This window comes from Cannabis sativa, chromosome 4 (assembly GCF_029168945.1).
Source record: "Cannabis sativa cultivar Pink pepper isolate KNU-18-1 chromosome 4, ASM2916894v1, whole genome shotgun sequence".
NCBI classification, from domain to species: Eukaryota; Viridiplantae; Streptophyta; class Magnoliopsida; order Rosales; family Cannabaceae; genus Cannabis; species Cannabis sativa.
In genome coordinates this window covers 8,793,617-8,813,281 of record NC_083604.1, presented here as the reverse complement: position 1 = coordinate 8,813,281, position 19,665 = coordinate 8,793,617, and the positions used below count along the sequence as shown (strand labels likewise).

General features: G+C 29.9%; 2 protein-coding genes across 2 annotated transcripts; both read right to left on the bottom strand.

Moving 5' to 3' along the window:
- Positions 1-1,706: 1,706 nt before the first annotated feature.
- LOC115713917 (receptor protein kinase-like protein ZAR1) lies at positions 1,707-5,910 on the bottom strand. Its single transcript, XM_030642397.2, has 2 exons — positions 3,850-5,910; positions 1,707-2,666 (listed from the first exon to the last, which is right to left on the bottom strand). The coding sequence occupies exons 1-2, from the start codon at positions 5,375-5,377 to the stop codon at positions 2,035-2,037; spliced, it is 2,160 nt and encodes a 719-aa protein (XP_030498257.2). The 5' UTR covers positions 5,378-5,910; the 3' UTR covers positions 1,707-2,034.
- Positions 5,911-13,022: 7,112 nt separating this feature from the next.
- Positions 13,023-16,249, bottom strand: LOC115714173 (proteasome subunit beta type-5). The gene is made up of 8 exons (XM_030642745.2): positions 16,051-16,249; positions 15,590-15,713; positions 15,365-15,494; positions 14,982-15,088; positions 14,349-14,483; positions 14,133-14,236; positions 13,516-13,616; positions 13,023-13,394 (listed from the first exon to the last, which is right to left on the bottom strand). Exons 2-8 carry the CDS (start codon positions 15,701-15,703, stop codon positions 13,267-13,269), a joined length of 819 nt encoding a protein of 272 aa, XP_030498605.2. The 5' UTR covers positions 15,704-15,713; positions 16,051-16,249; the 3' UTR covers positions 13,023-13,266.
- Between the last annotated feature and the right edge of the window lie 3,416 nt (positions 16,250-19,665).

Below are 19,665 nucleotides of genomic sequence, written 5' to 3'. Positions count from 1 at the left end.
TTCACATATGTTTATTATATCACTCTAAGTGTCATGTTTAATTTTAGTAATTTTAAATATTGATTTATATTTATATACATTAATGTTTATAATTTTGATATTGTATTTTATTAAAAAAAATCTTATTAAATTATAATAATTCATACTAAAATAGATAATAAACATTTATCTTTTAATAAAAAAATATTTAACTTGTTTATTTTTATAAATATGTTTAATTAATTTTACGAAATTGTTTATTTTGAGGTTTAATAAACATATTAAAAATGTATGGTTTCATGTAATAAGTTTTCAAAATGTATAAATTTTTAAAATAATTTTTTTTTGCACATTTTTTGTAATTATTTTATTTTTGTTGTACATTTATGAAAAAAGCCCTTATTTAAATGGTTTGATATATGGTATAACGTAAATGTGCTATCTATTATTTGAGCTAATTAATAAAGAAATTTTTAGCTCTTTTTTTTTTTTTAATTCTTGGATATTTCTGAATTTGAAAGTTATCACTTGGTAGATTTTCATACCTATGTTTAATCTAATTAAGTTCATAACGTCTACTAATTTTACCATATCTCTTTTTTGGTTTGTGATTCATATCTAATTAATATCAGTTTTCTTTTTTTTTCTTCATTTAGATTATGAAATAATTCTTGCATGTTATCATTAGAGTAACTTTTATTTGTTGAGGGACGACCCTTTCACTCAGCACCGTCGGATCACTAAGGCCGACTTTCGTCTCTACTCGACAGGTGGGTCTTGCATTCAAGCTCTCTTCTACTTTTGCACTTGAGAAGAACTCTCCTTCTTCGATGAAATGATAAAGGAATATCCGAAAAGGCAGTTAATAAGTTTTATGTCGGAGTGTACAAAGAAATGATCCAATTAATCAAGATGGACAATGAAGACCGTATCCATTTATTTTATTCAAACTTAAGCGAAGAATAAAGAATTTATTTTAAAGTGTACAAAACTAACAAATTTTTTAAAGTTTCCGAAAAAAAAGACTGGATAAAAAGAAGAGAAAATTATAAATTTTATAAGTTTTTTATACTTTTTGTGTAAAAATATGGTTTTTTTTTTCTTTCTAAAAAAGTTATTTTATGGGAAAATTGAAGAAAATTTGAAAAAAAATAATAAAATCAAGTAAAGTAACCATCTTATGGTAAGCAGAGAGGTAACCAGTTACTACAAAGATAACTAAGTACCTTATGCTATTTTTTCCATATTTATAAAACTGTGATCCCCATTCTTTAAAATGTTGAAGCCTTTTAGTCATTTTACATATATACATTATAGGTTTTTTTTATTTATTTTTTTTATTTTTACACTTCAAAATTATTTTTTTACATTTTTACCGAATTCTACATAGTTTCTTCTATTGAAACTAGCATTGCAACCTAAATTGCAACAAAAAATCGTATAAAAATTACTATTGTAACTAGCGCTACAACCATTTCAGAAATCTAAACTGTAAATTTCAAAAAAGAAAAAGTTAAAAAAATAGTATATAAAGTAATTCTCAAATTACATCGAAGATTATGGCTCAACTCGGATATATTTTCCTCGCTGAGTTCAAATTGATGCAAGAATGAAGATTAAAACCGAACCCAAAGAAAACAAGTGGTAGCAAAATTAGACTAAATCGAGACAAGAACAATATTACCGGTATTTACTTGAATAAGAAAAAAAATTAGTTGAAGAAAATAGGAACAAAAAGGGAAATTGACCCAATTTATGTTACTCAAAAGTAAATTATTACAAACACATTCTTGCGATCCATTCTATAAAAACTTAAATTACAAAAACAAACTACACCTAACTAAACACAAAAAAAAGAATTTTATGGTTGGTTGGTTTTGTTAGGCATCCATTTTTCAAAAGAATTATATATCTTCATGATTCTCAATCAAAAAGCTACCAAAACCAATCAAAATATTGCTGATCAATTAATTGAATGCCCTCTCAATTTTTTTTTCTTTAGAACTTCCAAACTTAATTATACGAAGCTCATATATATATATATAATGTAAATTACTATCCAACCCTTTCAATATTTTCTGAGACAGTTTTCATCCTAGGCCGAATCTCAGGGTCTGCTTCCGTACAAGCCAGAGCAACATGAAATGCTGCAATGACTTCCTTCTTCGCATGAACCTCTTGGAGCAACACCGGATCAACCATATCCGAAAGTGGGGTCTCCTCTTCGAACCCTTTTCTCACCCACCTCACAAGATCCGGAATCTCCACCGAAGTAGATGTGGTCGGAGAAAGCTCCGGCGATTTCCCGGTCAGAAGTTCAAGCAACACTACTCCGAATGAATAGACATCCCACTTCTGGGTCGGTCTGCTTCCGGTGACTCGAGCCTCAGGGGCTCTGTAATTGTTGCTTTTCTCGGTTTGTACGGACTGCAAGTAAGGCAGAGCTCCGCCGATGAATCCGCCGGAGGAAGGGTTGTTTCCGGTTATACTGATGAGTCTGTTGAGCCCGAAATCTGAGATGTGGGGTTGAAATTCGTTGTCGAGGAGTATGTTAGAGGGTTTGATATTGCCATGGACGAATTTTCTTGGGCTGCACTCGTGAAGGTAAGCCAAGCCTCGAGCTGTTCCCTTTGCGATTCTGAGCCTTGTGGACCATGACAGACTCGTCAATGGTTGACCACTTTTTCCTGTCAAAGAAAAAGCTGTAACTTTAATACCGTTTATATATATTAAAGGGGTTTTGGATTATACAATTAATAAGTTTTAACTTCAGGTGTTTAAAAAGTACTAGCATTTGGCACTAAATATCAATTTGTTTATCTAAAAATAGATAATAAAACAGAAGCTTTACATTCTCAGCCATAAAAAGCTTTGTTTTCAGGCTTTTAATAAGGGTTGAAATGGTGAAAGGCAAAACAAGCTTCATAAATTCAATTTTAATCAATTCACTCAGCTAGACAGAGTTAATAAAGTGAAGCAGATTCAAACAAAAATAAGTACGATTGTTTTTTTGCTAAAGATTAAAGACCCAAAAGCCAAAAGTCATGTTTGGTGTGGTCTACTAAAAACACAAACAATTAAGTAATACATTTTTTTTTCTTCAAAAAATTAGCTTCTTGTCATAAGGTTCACTCTACTCTTACTCTTGAAGAAAATATTAAAAAACATAATTGGATTTTGTAGATAAATAATATTTGCATGTACAAGGTTATCTAATATGAGAGCACAACTATCAGCCACGTGGCACAGAAAGTATAATGTGGGACCAATTTTTTGTCAGATACTTGGACCAATTTCCACCGAGTTTGACAAAGTTAAATAAATAGATTCCAACACAAAGATACTTTCTTTTCTTTTACATTGGGAATTGACAAAAGGGTACATTTTTCTTTACCAAAAGGGTAGACATAAATTTTTTTTTAACTTTTTCTCATGCATAGGTGATAGATTTGTGTTTCCCGATTTAGTACTAAAATTATGAACATGTCTCTGGTTTATAGAAAGAAACAAACAGCCAAAGACTTAAAATAAATAGGGAAAAGAGAAGACCTTTGGGATTGCTGAAAGAAATTATCAAATTCATTCAAGCCTATCCATCTACCCATGACAGCCATAAATGCTTAACCACAAGGATCATTTGTTTTCGAAATAAAAAAATATCATGATTTGGTATTTAATGATTAGTTACTATTTCAATTGAAAAAGAAACAAGAGTAACTATGATTGTAAGTTATGTTATTTTGACTCTTCTCAAATATTTTTACTTTAGGCAAGGAATTTTACACTTCCCCAATCAATAATATGGATAATGACTTGACATGACTGAAGAAGTAAAAAAACAAAAGGATGAGTGAAAATTGAGAAACTTACCACGAAGAGCAGTGCCCAAGTTACCATTAGAGATGAAATCACTGATAAGAAGTTTCTCATCAAGAGCCCAATAATAAGCTCTTAACTTAACAATATTTGGGTGTTTGACTTTCCCAATGGCCTGAACTTCAGCTGCAAATTCCTTATACCTCTGGTCACCACCCTCACCCAATCTCCTCACTGCCACAGGAATCCCATTCCCAAGCACAACCTTATACACAATCCCCAAACCACTCTTCCCCAATACATAAGCAGAAGCTCTAAGAAGCTCATCAAGCTCAAATGTAAACCCTTTGTCAATGGCCACAAGATCACCACCGCCATTACCACTACCACCTCTTCCACTCTCAGATTTCTCAGGATCTTCCATTTCTGACTCCTCATTCCCAAACCCATTAGAGCAAAGACAAGAACAGAGTTGGGTTTTCTCATTATTATCACCGAATTTTCTTTTCCCTGTGCAACTACAACCGTTGGAATTGTCCTTCTTTTTCCAGTAAATGTAAACGATTATCAGACCAATGAATGCCACTCCTGCTGCATCGGCCAACGAGATTAGGATTATTAGACCAGGACTGAGACCCTTTTTGGGTCCGGAATTGGATTCTCTGCCGGAATTTGAACTCCCGGAGGAGCTTTCAGATGTGTCTCGGCAAGCCTTTTGGAGTGGAAACCCACATAATTTAGGGTTGTTGAGAAACGCAGTAGGACCTTGGTTCGAAAACGACCCCGTTTGAGGTATTTCGCCGCTGAAATTGTTGTTACGAAGATCGAAACTCACAGTTACAGTCAATTCGCCTAGCGATTTTGGGAGCTTTCCAGATAAATGATTGAAAGAGAGATTCAGAGTACCCGTAAGAGACTTGATCTCGCCTATATCTTCCGGGATCGGACCTGTTAACTCGTTCGAAGAGAGGTCGAGTTGGATTAAATCTTCCATTCCTGACCAAATTCCCGACGGAATTTTGCCGGAGATTTTGTTCCGGGCCAGTATCAGTCTCTGCAACTGCGTACATTTCTTCAACTCTTCCGGAATCTCTCCAGTGATCGAATTGTTAGAGAGATCAAGGTTTTGAATCCTTGGGAGAGTACAGATCGAAGGAGGAACCGGACCCGAAAGGTTGTTACCGTAGAGAAATATGCTATGTAGAGAAGTCGCGTTAAAGAGCTGTACAGGTACAGAACCGTAAAATTTATTGCTATGAAGGTTGAGTCGCCGGAGATAAACAAGATTACCAAGCTCCGAAGGAATATACCCCCGGAGATTCTTCCCTGAAATGGCAATTCCGACAACACGAGGGTCGGGAAAACCAGAAACGTTCATGCAGGAAATGCCGGACCAGTGACAGGGTGTTGGGTCATCCTCGTTCCAGTCGGAGAAAGCTTCGCCGGCCGATTTCTGATCAACGGCGGATTTAAGGGAGAGGAGAGAGAGTCCATCTGGGGTTAGAGAGAGAGCGAGTTTCAGAGACTGTGAGATGAAGAAAAAGACCGTTAGCAATGAAAAAACAGTCTTCTTCTTCATCATCAGAAAGGGTCAAAATTGGAATTTTGATAATATATTTTTTTGTTGTTCGTCCAGAGAAGAAGGAAAAGGAGAGAGAGAAGTGAGAAGTGTTTGGTTTTTGTGTACAGTTGAAGTTGCTGAAGTTGGTGCAGTGAGAGAAGGAAGAAGAAGAAGAAAGAGTGGTTGGGACTTGGGTGGAAGTAGTATTTATGAGAAAGAGACTTAGGAAAGACGAGATTTTGAGTAGTGGGGTCCATCTCCCGCCAAAAGGAAAACAGTTCATAACGAGAATGAAATGAAATGAAATGAAACAAACAAGGTATAAGAAGGGAAGTAGAAGAAAAGCAAAGCAATGGCCCCTAGTGCTGCTTTCATCATCCATCTTCATCTACATTACCACTTTTATTATTATTATTATTATTGACTATTAGTATTGGATGGTATTCTTCTGTTAAAAAATGTATAATCTTTTGTCCTAATGTTGAGTTAATTATTCATTGAGCGATAAGAGATACTAAAGTACATATCATTTACATTCAAAGCTGCATACACTAAAATAGTCTAATTATTACAACAACCGAGTAATGTTTGTCATATTTATAAAAGTAACTGAAAATTTTATAGCTAAAATACTTGAAAAGAAAAAAAAATACCAAAATTTTGAGAGAATATACATTAAAAAAAAGTACAAATATATTCATTTAGTACCCTGAATCTTCTAAAAAAAAGTTTAGTATTAAATTTAATCAATAAAATTTTATTAAACAGTTTTTAATTATATGTAATTATATAATAAAATTTTAATTTAAAATTTATATAATTGAAAATAGTTTAATTGTATTAATCAAATTTAAGTTTAGAACACTAAATATGTACTATTTTAATATATAAGTATTATTGAAAATATTGAATACTAAATTTGTATGTATGTATTTAAAATATAAGGTATCAAATGAGTATATTTTATTATTTTTATTGTGTATATTTTTTTTTTATTTGTACTCATTTTTTTTCTTCAAGTCCTCACAATCTAAGAAAAATAATATATAAAGTCAAAAGTATTTTAAATATTATGAAAAAAAAAATAAATATAAGAAATATAAAATTTTCTTAAAGTAAAAAATTAAACAAATATACATTATTTAAAATTTTAATAAAAAAATTATTAACACAAAAGAATATAAACAAGAAAACCACTAGAGGAGACGAACTTTTTGTACCAGAATAGTAAATGTCGCTAAGATATAAGTAAGTATGGGTATACTTTAGTTATTAACTAATTAATTAATTTATTTATTTGTGTGGTGTTAGGTTTAAAATAGGGTTGTTTATACAATTTATAATTTGTAGTTCCAAATTTTAACCAATTCGGATCAAATCTTAACTAATTGGAACTAAACTATTTGATATTGTACCAAAAAAATCCGGTGTCAATGGTTGGTCAATTCAGACCTTTTATAATTTTTAATTTGGTTACGGTTTTAAAATTCTCAATAGTGGTTTAAAAATAGGGTTGTTCATCCACGTAACAGTTTAAATCTAATCTGTAATAGTGCGGATTGGATCAATTGTTTTAGTGCGGAGTGCATTTTAATATTTAAAAAAAAAAAAAAACACCAGTAACACAACTAAAATTGGAGATGGAGTTTCCATTTATTTTGATACTTGTACAATTGTCTCAATTGTAGTATAAGGAAAGAAAAACGATTATGTTTAGAAATTAGAATTTAGAGATTTTTTTTAATATTACAATAAAAAAATTGATATACTATTATATATATTTAAATATACATAATTAAGTACGTATTAGATTGGATCGATTATATTTTGAGGTCAAACAATATCTAATCTGCACAAGTGAAGGAAAAGAAAAACGATTATGTTTAGAAATTAAATTTTCGAGGTTTTTTTTTTAATATTACTTAAATATACTTTATATATTTAAATATATATATATATAATTAAGTGCGGATTTGGGTGTGAATAAATCGATCTAATCTAATGAGAACTGGTCAATCAAATTATAACCGACCGTCAAACATTGGATATCCAATTGTGATCGGATCGGATTGGATATTATTTTTAAATATCCAATTGGATCGGATCGGATGGTGCATGGGTGTCCAAAAATCTAATACATCCAACATCCAATCAAACTAATTAGTATTTTTATTTAGTTTTGATGAGTAATTAGATTTTATATTGTTATACGTAAAATCTACATGTATATATAAAAAAATTAACGAGAAAATTAGATTCTATACCCCTTTTATATTATCCTCTTTTATTTTTACCATCTATTTTAAAATCTTATTATTTTGGGAAGTTCTATTTGCACCCCATAAACTTATAAATACACTCCATTATTAAAAAAAATATAAACTTAAATAATTTTTAAAAAGTATTCTTAATATTTTTTAAAATTTTTTTCTTCACATTATTTTATGTTAGTTTCAATACTTATTTTGCTTTCATTTTCATAATTTTTTCTAACTCATGTATATATATTTTTTTTTTCTAAGAAAATTTCATATAATTTTTTATTTTATTTTATTTTTCCATAATATTTAAAATATAATTTACTTTTGTTTGATAGTTATATTTTTTAAGAATATGAATAGGAAGAAAAAAGTTTAAAAAAATTTAGTATAATGAAAGATATTAATTTTAAATAAAATAAAAATTATTAAAATGAGGTGTCTTTAGAAATTTTTGGGGTGTAAATAAAATTTCCCTATTATTTTTACCTCTTTTTTAAAACACTGTACCGATTTTGCCCCTGTCACTTTAAGATACTCTCCATGTAACTCTCATATGTCAGGGTATTTTGAGTATGTTACATATAAAAAGAGGTATATTTCAATTAAATATAAATTAGAGGTAGATTTGGTTAATTGATAAAGAAAAGATGTATTTTTCAATTTACTATTAAAATTTTACTCTTTTTTTCTTGAATTGGAAGGATCTAGTCCAATCCAATACATAGTGGACCTAAAATATTGGATGGATGTTATTCGATCCAAAAAATACTAGGTCTAAAATATTAGATAAACCAAAGTAAACCAATAAATATATATATATATATATATTATAATTAGTGTGCACGTATACTTAGTTTTATGTTAGGTGCTCTATAATTTAATTGAGAAAGATTCAATAAATAATCATATAATTTAAAATAGTTTAAAAACTAATTTTAATTAGTGTGTGGGGTTATTTGAAAATCAATAGTGAAAAGTCAAATTTAAAATTTGCAGAAAGAGAAGAGGAGAATGGAGATTAGCTTGAAATATATTTAAAAAATAATAATGCTACACACTTACTATGGATACTTAACTCGAGCCGGTAATAATAAAATTATAAAGAATAGGGGTAGCAGGCATATAACTGGACATATGAAAGAAAGAATATAAAAAACAAGAAATATGCTAGCTTCCAAATAATATTATAACAAAGCAATGCTCTCCAAATTTATCTTAATATCATCTATAACATCATAACCTTATATTTAGATTTGGGCTAACTTTCTTCTCCGTTGGGCTTCCAGCTTTCTTCACAATGCAAGTTGCCACTTCTGACTTTGTTTTTTTGAAATTTGAACTGCAGCCATCGTAATCTCATTCTTCTCTTGAAGCCTCTCATCAATCTCATAGCACTCCATGATAGACTCAACAAAATATATGTGTTTATGTATATTTGTTTAGAGCAAATCAGTAAACATATATTTTCAGCAAATTAACCCGATAAACTCAAGATCCACATATATATAGCTAAGTATTCAAATACAATTGTAAAATCTAAACTTAAAACAAAATCAAATGGACAATTCATGCTCAACTAAAGCTATATATATACTGTTATGATTACATCAACCCAAATATTCTTACTTGTTATAACCGAATTATAAAAATTAAAAAAGTATAATTCGAGATATATAGACTAAAATCATCCAAATAAACAAATAAATTAGTAACACATAGAATTATAAATAATACCTTTTTTAGAGTGTGTTTGAAGCTTATGTGAAATTTTTTGGATCTCTTCACTACTATTTTTTATCTCTATTTTTTTTTGTATAAATATATATGTATATAGAAAATTTATATTAAAAAAAATGAAAAATATACGTACATATATTTTATTGTTGTTAATTAAATTCAAAATAGTATAGTAATAGAGAAAATTTAGAAATTAGATTTTTATTATGAATTTTTATTTATTTAAAATAATTAACTTTAATAAAAAAAAATTAGAAAAAATGAGAGATATACGTACAAGATTAGGTATATATATTTTTTTGGTTTTAATTAAATTCAAAATAGGATAGTAATAGAGAAAATTTGGGAATTAGATTTTTATTATGGATTTTTATTTATTTAAAATAATTAACTTTAATAAAAAAAAATAGAAAATTAAAATGAGAGATATACATACAAGATTACGTACCTATATTTTGTTGGTTTTAATTAAATTCAAAATAAGATAGTAATAGAGAAAATTTAGGAATTACATTTTTATTATGGAATTTTATTTACTTAAATAATTAAGTTTAATAAAAAAAAATTAGAAAAAATGAGAGATATACGTACAAAAATATAAAATAGGATAGTAATAGAGAAAATTTAGGCTTTTAAATTATTTGGCACCAATAATTTCTCATAAACCAAGAATTTTGTTATATAGGCACATTTTATATAGAATAGATATATATATATATATATATATATTTATAGTTTGAAGGTAAAATTAAAAGCCTCTCATTATAAATTGTGTACACATGCAAAAAAAAAAAAAAATCATTCATAAATATTGTGACCTTTCATTTTTTTTATGGTAAGTTTTATTTTGTGTGGTACATATAGAAAGATATGTTACGTAAGGTTATAATTGAAATGAACTTATTATATATTAAAAGTGAAGGAAGTAACACCCAGAAAGGAGTTCAGTTTTATGTATATATGTAGGTATCACATTTATATTAATAACACTGAATTTATAGCTTCTAATCTTTATTAATCTTTTGAAATTGAAGGGAGTGCGAAAATTTATGGTTTAAATAATATCACATAGAACAATATATAATATTGTATATATATAAATAATATCAATTTAAATATTAAATATCAGTTTAAATGAGATTTGTTTTATTTTTATTTTATTATTTTATTATATATAAATAATATTTTATTATTTTATTACATATAAATAAAAAGTCACCCATAAATTTCTCATAAACCAAGAATTCAGTTATATAAGCACACTTTATATAAAATAGATATATATATATATATATATATATATAAAATGCATCCAATGGATAGAACCGATTTAATCCAACATTCAATGGATGTTGGATCGATTGGATGACTAAAATTAATTGGATCAGAACGCATGGTAAAATTTAACATCCAATATATAATTAAATCAGATCGAATAAAGCTAAAAATATTAGATGTAGTCCAATGAACACTGGGCGCCCTTTAACATTTGGTTCAAATTTATAATAACAAAGCAATAACGTCAACTTATATTTAAAAATAACCCTATTACTACAGGTTTGGTTCGAAAAAGATAAAAATTAAACCAAACCAATCAGTCAACACTCTTATATTTAAAAGACTATTTAGAACTTGATCAAAACGTTAACCATTGCCTAGAGGAATACTTGCACACAGTACTTTGAATGTTTGGATTATGTTTTAAATTTTAATATATTCTTATATAGCTGAAGTCAGGCATCAAATTTTGGAATTTGTCTCATTCTTCACTTTCTTTTTGGACAATGTTGTAACTAAGTACAAAAAAAAATTGTACTGTTAAATGACACAACTGGTTGAGAACAAAGAATCACCCCTATACTTGTATTATTTATTCAGCAGTTAATTTTACTTGCAGCCAATATGTAAGACAATATTCTACTTTTTTTTTTACAATGCCAGTAGTAGAAGAGTTAAATTTGATGTAAAATGTTAAATAAATTGGCTCAATAAAAGGTGGCCCATATGGAGAGTTTGGTGTAACAATATATAAAAGTTAAATTATAATATTATTGTAATTCATCTAGTAGTAGAGATAGATGCCCCCTTGTACATTTAAGATTCAAATCATATCACATAAAATTTTTAATAACAAAGCAATAACGTCAACTTAATTGATCACACATCTACATGATTGTTGACAAGTACACAATAGGATGACTATCCACTTTGGTGTTTAGAAGAAGCAATTTTTAATTTTATTATTATTATTGTTGTTATTGTTATTATTGTTATTATTATTATTATTTGACATTAAGGGAAAACTTCAAGCTAGTTGGCTGTTTGAAGAAATCACTTTCTCACAACCAACACCACTTTTGATAATGCCCACTATTAAAAATACCTTCTTTCATTGATGGATCTACTAATACTCTTACATAAGAATTCTTATGCATTACCCTTCGTCAATTTTATTTTATTTTTTAAAAAGAAATTGTAGAGCAGAAAGTGTGCTTTTCACATGATTATTTCAATTAAAATAGAGATGGGGGTATTTTTATCTTTAGTGTGAAATTGTTGATCATTATTTTATTGATCTTATTCTCAATCATGAAAACATGCTTAGAAGCTAACTAAAACAAAGTGAGAGAAGAAAGTAGGAAAGAATGTTTGTTTTATCCAGCTTGTTATTAGGTGTAAATATGTATGCTTATGTCTTGTTTTGGGGTAGTTGAAAATGTTGGAATCTAGTAATCTTTCTTCATTACTTTCTTCCAATATAATTGACCCTTTTTCTGGTATATAATAACAAATATGAGACAGAATCGGGTAATAGGTGAAATTGCATGTGATGTATGGCCTCGTATATTACTGTAAGAATTTAGATAAATGTCATTGTGTTTACTATTACTAGCTCATATCTTTGATCTAAACATTACTGTAGTCCTATCTATTACACTATTTACTGGCACACCATTTTATGAGATTGTGCCACCCTATATATTTCAACCATAACTGTTGAGATCATTTACTAAAATAGTATGTAAGATCACTTTAGTTGAAGATGAATCATAAATAACCTTCTTGAAGAACCTGTATTTATATGTATAGAACCTGTATTTCAAGTGGGAAGTATAAAAACAATTTTATTTTATTTTATTTATTTATTTTGAAGAAGACAGTTGAAAGCTTGTTTTGCTTCGTATTGAAGCGACTAAACATATCAGGGTTTGATATTTTGTTTTTCAACATTCTAATGAATAACACGGGACCCATTCACGTACATGACCATTGTCATACATTTCATCATTGTATAGCTCACAATTGTTTTGATTTAATAAAAAAATAAAAATCCCCAACGTGATTCAATTCTAATTTTTATAGGTTAGAGAAATAAAATAACAGAAAAATGAGGAAAAAGATGAATTTGTGCAATAGGAAAAGGAGGAAAAAGCAAAGAAACACAGAAGGAAGGAGAAATAGGGTCTTTTATCTTCTCACTGTATATCTGAATCTCATTTGTTCTTCCCAATGTAGAACTGTAAAACAGTCCAATATTCCAAATTTAATGCCAAAATTGCCTGCTGGACTCTCTCTCCCAAATCCCAAATCAATCCCTCGGCAAAAATTAAACTACAGATTTATTCTTGGATATAATTTCTACAAGGGTTACGAAAGGGCCAAGAGCATAAGGTAAAATGAGATGCAATATATAAGCTTATAGATTTAAAAGTTGAGGAACATCAACACAAAGAGCCACTAAAAATTAATTGTAGATGAAAAGATCTAAGTCGAGTGTTTGTGTAAAAACAACTTGAAAGATCTTATGTCTTCAGATGACAGAAGTAAATGCCCATAAGCGCATAACACATGAAAATAAATTGGTAGATTCATCAACATGTTTTGGGTTCCCCGCAAATGGTGTGAACCACTCTATGCACCACTTACTTCCACCATTTCTTGTTCTACAGCCCCTGCAGTTACTGGGTAGTAATGATAGTGAAGCTCCCCAACATCATCACCAGACAGCTTCTTCCATCCATTTGGTCCCACGTAATAAACTGGTAAGAAAAAAGTTCCCGGGTGCACACGCATTAATTATAGAATTTTTACTTTTTGGACTATTTACAGGTACATGCACAGAGAGAGAGAGAGAGAGAGTATAAGAGTGAGTGTGTGTACCGCTAGCAACTCCACCACTGGCTCCATCACGGAATGTTGCATGATAAATTGCTCTTCTAGCCAACTCTGAGGCTTCTTCAATTGACATATCATATCGGTATCTGAGTGTGGCAAAAGGACAAAACAATAAATAAATAAACAAACGTTAGAGCTAGAATGTCAAGTACGATGAATAACAATCATAACAATAAGAAAAAGGTGAAGCACTAAAATTACAAAATAAGTCTCCACACACACGCACACACAAAACCTAAACAAGGAAGAGTACAATTATAAAAGCCATCAAAATAAAGTGTTAACATATAGAATTTCTTGCAATCATTGCAGGAAGGTAGTGGATTAGTTTTTTATTCATCAAAATAAGTTTTTGCAAATTCACCACACCTTATTGCAGATTTCAGATCTATAATAATCTTCACCAATTATCTTATCCAGGCATTCATTGCTAATAGGTTAGGTGTTACAAGAATCATGGATAATTGTTACTCAAACCATAGCACTTAATTGAAATATACAGTACTTTTGTTTAATAAAGAAAGTTCCAAGCCAAGAAGCTTCCACATTCATTAATGTATTACGGAGCACTGAGAAAAAATAGTAGGGGGAAAAGTACAGACCCATCATCCAGTACACCATATGCATATGGTGAACCAGATCCAACTGAAAATCGTGTCCCCTTTAGCCTTCCTCCTTCACTGTCCACATAGTATAGCCCGGGACCCTGCAGCTCACACCAAATAAGTTACACTTGTCAAATTAAAATTGCAACATGGATGTGTTAAGATATGCAAGTAAAATGGAATATAATCATGTGATATTAACATTGTCATTACCGTTTCATCCCATCCAGCAATCATGGTTCCAACAGACAGACCCATCCCACGGTAAGAGTACAGAATGTTGGCTAACAGCTTAGATGCTCCTGTGACTGATATTCTCCGCTTGTTTGCCAATTCGTGCAGCCGGCACTATGGTGCCAAACAATATGTCTATTAGTGAAAATGGGAAGCACACAATAACATATGAAGATGCAATAACAGAAAAATGCAAGAACGTTAGACTATACTGCTAATAGTCCACCGCCAGAGAAAGTTAGGCAGATAGTAGATACTACACATTAGTGTACCAACCAATAACATCGGAAAACCTAAATGAAGTAATAAAGACTATATCCATCTATATATATTGTTAAATAAGTAGAAGTCAGTCAATGTACAAACCCAAAATAAAAGATAAGAAGATAGGCAAAGCAATCACTAGCTACGGAATCAGTTACCAGATAGGAATTCAGTAACATTATATTACTAAACATACTGCTTTTTCTATACCAAAAAGAAATATGATAAATATAGAGCTACAACCTCAAACAGCAATCAGCAAGCATACATGCTACAACGTAAGTTTTTAAGGTTTTTTTTTTTTTTTAAGTTAAAAAATAAATGAACAAAAAAGGAGCTCAACAGTACCTTAATCCCCAGATTTCTGTGCCAAAATTGGCAATCAGCTGCTCCTCCAGCCATTGTACCAAGCATGTAAGGATTAATTTCAATGATCTTTTTTACAGATTGTGAAGCTGAGAAGTTAGAAAACAAAATTTAGTCTTATCTGATTTTTAATGTCCAAAAATTATAATTTGTTTTATAAAAATAAAGTGAGACAAACCACGGAAAGCTAAACACTATCATCTGGCGTTGAAAACAGTAAACGACTTTGAAGCACAACAAAATCGCATTTGTTAACTGTTCAAGGATTACAAGTTCGACTTTGTTTTTCTATTCTTTCAGTGATGAAAATATTACTCCCATTTCCCCTTATGTATATTGAATTACACACAGTAAAGCAAACTTACATATATAGCCTCCCATGCTAGCTCGAGAATCAGCAGCCACCATGACACCCTCCTTGAAAATGAAAGCCAGCGTTGTTGTTCCCTTAGCTGGCTTCACCATTTGGATTGTGTCTTTCAAGAATCCATCAAGCTAAAAAATAAACGAAAATGAATTTAACTACTAAATAAGTGAATATATGCTCAACATAATTAGTAGAAAAATGAACCAGACATATTCAAACTCACATCAACATTGCTAGGAAGATCGAATGATGGGGCAGTAGATAACCCATCAACCAACTCACTGCTTGCACCAAAAAGCGGTACACTTGAATCCAAACCGCTAGTGTCCAGCTTCATGATTAAAATCCTGTGACCACATAGTTAAAACAAAATCTCAACCCATTTCCTTTTAACTATTACAATTCAAGTTTTATTAAATTCCCAAAAAATATCGATCCCACAAACGTTTTTTTTACGAACACATAATGTATGTAGAAATGTCAAGCAGAGACCAGGACCAGTTCTATTTGGATATGACGCGCAGTTCATGTTCGTTCATTTTCCCACTACCCAAAACTATACATTGATTAAGGTAGATCGAAACAAAACCCTAGAAATAAACTAAAATTGCCCCATTCTGCAAACAAAAATCCACTCAATCATTCTAAATTAGCAAAAAACCAGCAAAGAACTAGGTAAAGTACCTTGGTGATGAACGTTAGAGAACGAGGAGGACGAAGATAATCGGAGAGACGGAGAGAGATCGAGAAAAAGAGCAAGCTTTGGGAAGTTGCAGAAGCCTAGCGCTTTTAGCAGAGTGGGTTTTCTTGTGCACCAGGTCACTGGCAAATTGTGTTACTGGGCTCTATGGGCCCGAATACAATGGGCTTGTTTTCTCGTTTCAATGGACATGAAGGGCCCAAGTTTTTTATACCACCTTTTATGTAGCTTCTTTTTTTCTTTTTTCTTTGATGAAACAGTAATTTGCGGCATAAATACTAAAGTTCTATGTCGAGTAGTAGATACCTAAGTTATATTTTTTGCGGTAAAAATATCTTCTATCACTAGTATAGAACTTCCGTAGGTACTTCTCTGTTTTCTGCCATATAATATGTCAGATGGACTATACATGTCAAATAGATGTATATATGGCAATATTTAAGAAGAAATTAGATTCTATGCTATTTTTATATTGTCTTTTTTTATTTTTATTCTTTTTTTTAAGTTCTTTATTTTTACTTCTTTTTCTAAAGACTGTTCCAATTTTGTCCCTGTCACTTCAAGATACTTTCCAAGTGACTCACTTATGTTAGGGTATTTTGGGTAAAGTATATATGAAAAGATATATGTTTCAATTAAACATAAATTAGAAGTAAATTTAGTTGATTGATAAATAAAGGGAAATTTACACCCTATACTGATATTTCCCATTTTATTTCTTTTTTACTATTACACGGCAATTATTATATTTTTACTGTGTATATTGTTTTTTTTTAATTTTTTTCAAACCTATTTAATTTACTGATTGATGACTTTTATGTCACTTTCATGTCAGGTTTTTTTATTTAATTTACTGATTGTTTTTTATTTTTTTTTCTTAAATTTAAATTTTAAGTCCAACATGTGGTCCCATTTTTAAAAATTTATATATGTGTTTAGCTGATTGATGGCTTACATCACTTTTTTGACAATTTTTTTTACTTAAATTTGAAAAAGTGAAATACCCATCCATGTGATCTCCATTAATTCCAAGGCTTTACATATGTTTTCTATTTCTCTCTCTATTTCTTTTTGTGGGTTGGTGTCTATTAAAAATTTCTTGAGATTTGTGTCTTACATAAAGAAAATTTCTTGAGATTAGTGTCTAAAATGAAGACCATCAACCAAGGACTTTAGATAAAACCCTTCTCCCCACTCTTCACTATTTCAAAAATTTACAAAACTCACTCCTTTCATTCTTTTTTTACTTGGGTTTTGAGAGAGAAAATCAAGATATATATATATATATATATAGAGAGAGAGAGAGAGAGAGAGAGAGAGAGAGAGAGAGAGAGAGAGAGAGAGAGAGAGAGAGAGAGAGAGAGAAAGTTTTTGTGGGTGTGCTTCAGAGAGAGAGATAGAAAAAACTTGAAATGAGAGCAGGCTGATGAAGGAGTGTGAAGGCTCTCTTGGTGAAGAGAGTACATCTCATGAGAATATCAAGAAGAAGAAGAAGAAGAAGAAGAAGAAGAAGAAGAACAGACAACTCAAACTTTCTAAGTAAAAAAATTCTCTTTTTTTCTTTATTTATTTTTTCTTTTTTGGGGTTGTAGTTTAGCTCTGGTTTCGTGAGTGGTGTTGTTGTATCGTTTGATGACTCTTATGACTTATTTTGTTATTGATTTATTATTGTTCTAATATTGTTTTACTGTTGTTTTCTTTCATTTTTTATCACATTTTCTAAATATTATTATACTGCTCTATTTTTAATAGTAATAGGGAATAATGAAATTTGTATGTAAGTTATTTTCTTCAGTTCTCATATGCTCTAATATATGTTCAGTTTTCCTCTGTTGTTCTACTGTTGTTTTTTAGTTGTTTTGTTTCTTTTTCATTTTTGTTGTCTTCTCTTGTATGTTCTTTTGTTGTACCCCAGCTCCCTATATTTTGCTGCATTTGTTATATTGTTTCTTTTCCCATCCAGCTTCAATCCTTTTTTTTTTGTCTTCTAGATTTCACAACTTTAATAGAAGGTAAGACTATTACTGTCCATGATTATTTCATTCTGGTTACCTCAAATAAATATTCAGTAATTAGTTTAACTTGTGTAATTTAAAACCAATATTTGTTAAACATACAAAATAATAGTGGAACAACCCAAAAACAACATTAAAAAACCATGACAACCCCAATATTGGTTTTAATGTTTTTGCTTCATCTAAACGAATTTAATGGTTGTTTTCTGCATGTTCTGGTGTTGTTGTAGTAGTTTTGTCTGCGGGTGTGGAAAAAGAAGACCTCATTTTTTTATTTTTGATGTTTACAGTATAAAAGAAAAAAAAAGTCTCAAGGCAGTATAAAAGTTATTTTTGCCGTGTGGCAGTATTTTTGTAAAGAGTAAGTCAAAATCCAGTATTTTTGTAAGTTTCCCTAAATAAAAGAAGTATTTTTCAACTAATCCCAATATTTAATTGGCCCATGTCATTTAAGCAACATAATAAAATTAAATTAAACATAATTTAATAAACATACTAATATTCATTGAACTTCATCATCTATTGCCTAAACCTAAAAAATTCCATACCCAATTTGTTAACATCATCATCAATCATTTTCTTTAATCTTTTCTTGTTCTTCCCCCAAATTTCTTCCCCGCTCTCTTGAACATGGACCATCATCAAACACAATTCAAAACTTCATCACTCATCAATTTCTATTACAACAAAATCAAACTAACAAGAACAACAACATGAACAATAAGAAAACCCAAAAAGAAAAAAAGAATAAATTTTTTCTGAAAAAAAAATATGATTAATAGTGAAAAAAGAAAACTCGCTAAAAAGAATTATCAAGTAAAAAATCAAACCTAAACAACATGCACTCATAACTAAAACCTAAACTGTGGCTTAATTCTCTAATTTTGTAAATAGGAGAGACAAAATTGGGCCAATTTGCAAAAGGGTCCAAATCCACTGGGCCAATGGATAAGACTATCAATATGGTTGAGTGAATTGGGCAAATCTAGTAAATATTGAAATAGAATAGGTGATTGGAGATCAATTTGAAATAAATTTAAGTTTTTGAGTTTTGATGGAACAAAGCAATGTGATTATTGGGATTGTTTGTGGAGGTAGCAGCAGCAGTACCACTCTTTAATTCTCCAAGTAGTTTTCATACAAAGAATGTGGACACTCACCATGTCACATGCAATTCATGACCCACCTATATAAGACCCATTTATACAACTAGGTCCTCTCAATTTGGGGGCATTAAATTATAAAACCACCCTTTTACAATACAATCCATACTATGTACATATATACATGAAACTTTTTAAACATCCTTATCATATTCATACCTACATATAGTTTCATTTTCATGATTGCCAAAATTATTATTATTATTTTGAAACCAATTATTATTTTTCAATAAACATCAACATAATGTTATTTATTTGTTTTGTTATATATTGAAAATGCTATACACAAATAAACCACTCAATAATACATAGTTTTTTTTTTATTATTTTCAAAGAAGAAGTAACTAGTACAATTATACATCATATATATTGACATTAAAATGAATGGAGGGAAATTAATTAGTCAAACTACATTTTTCCT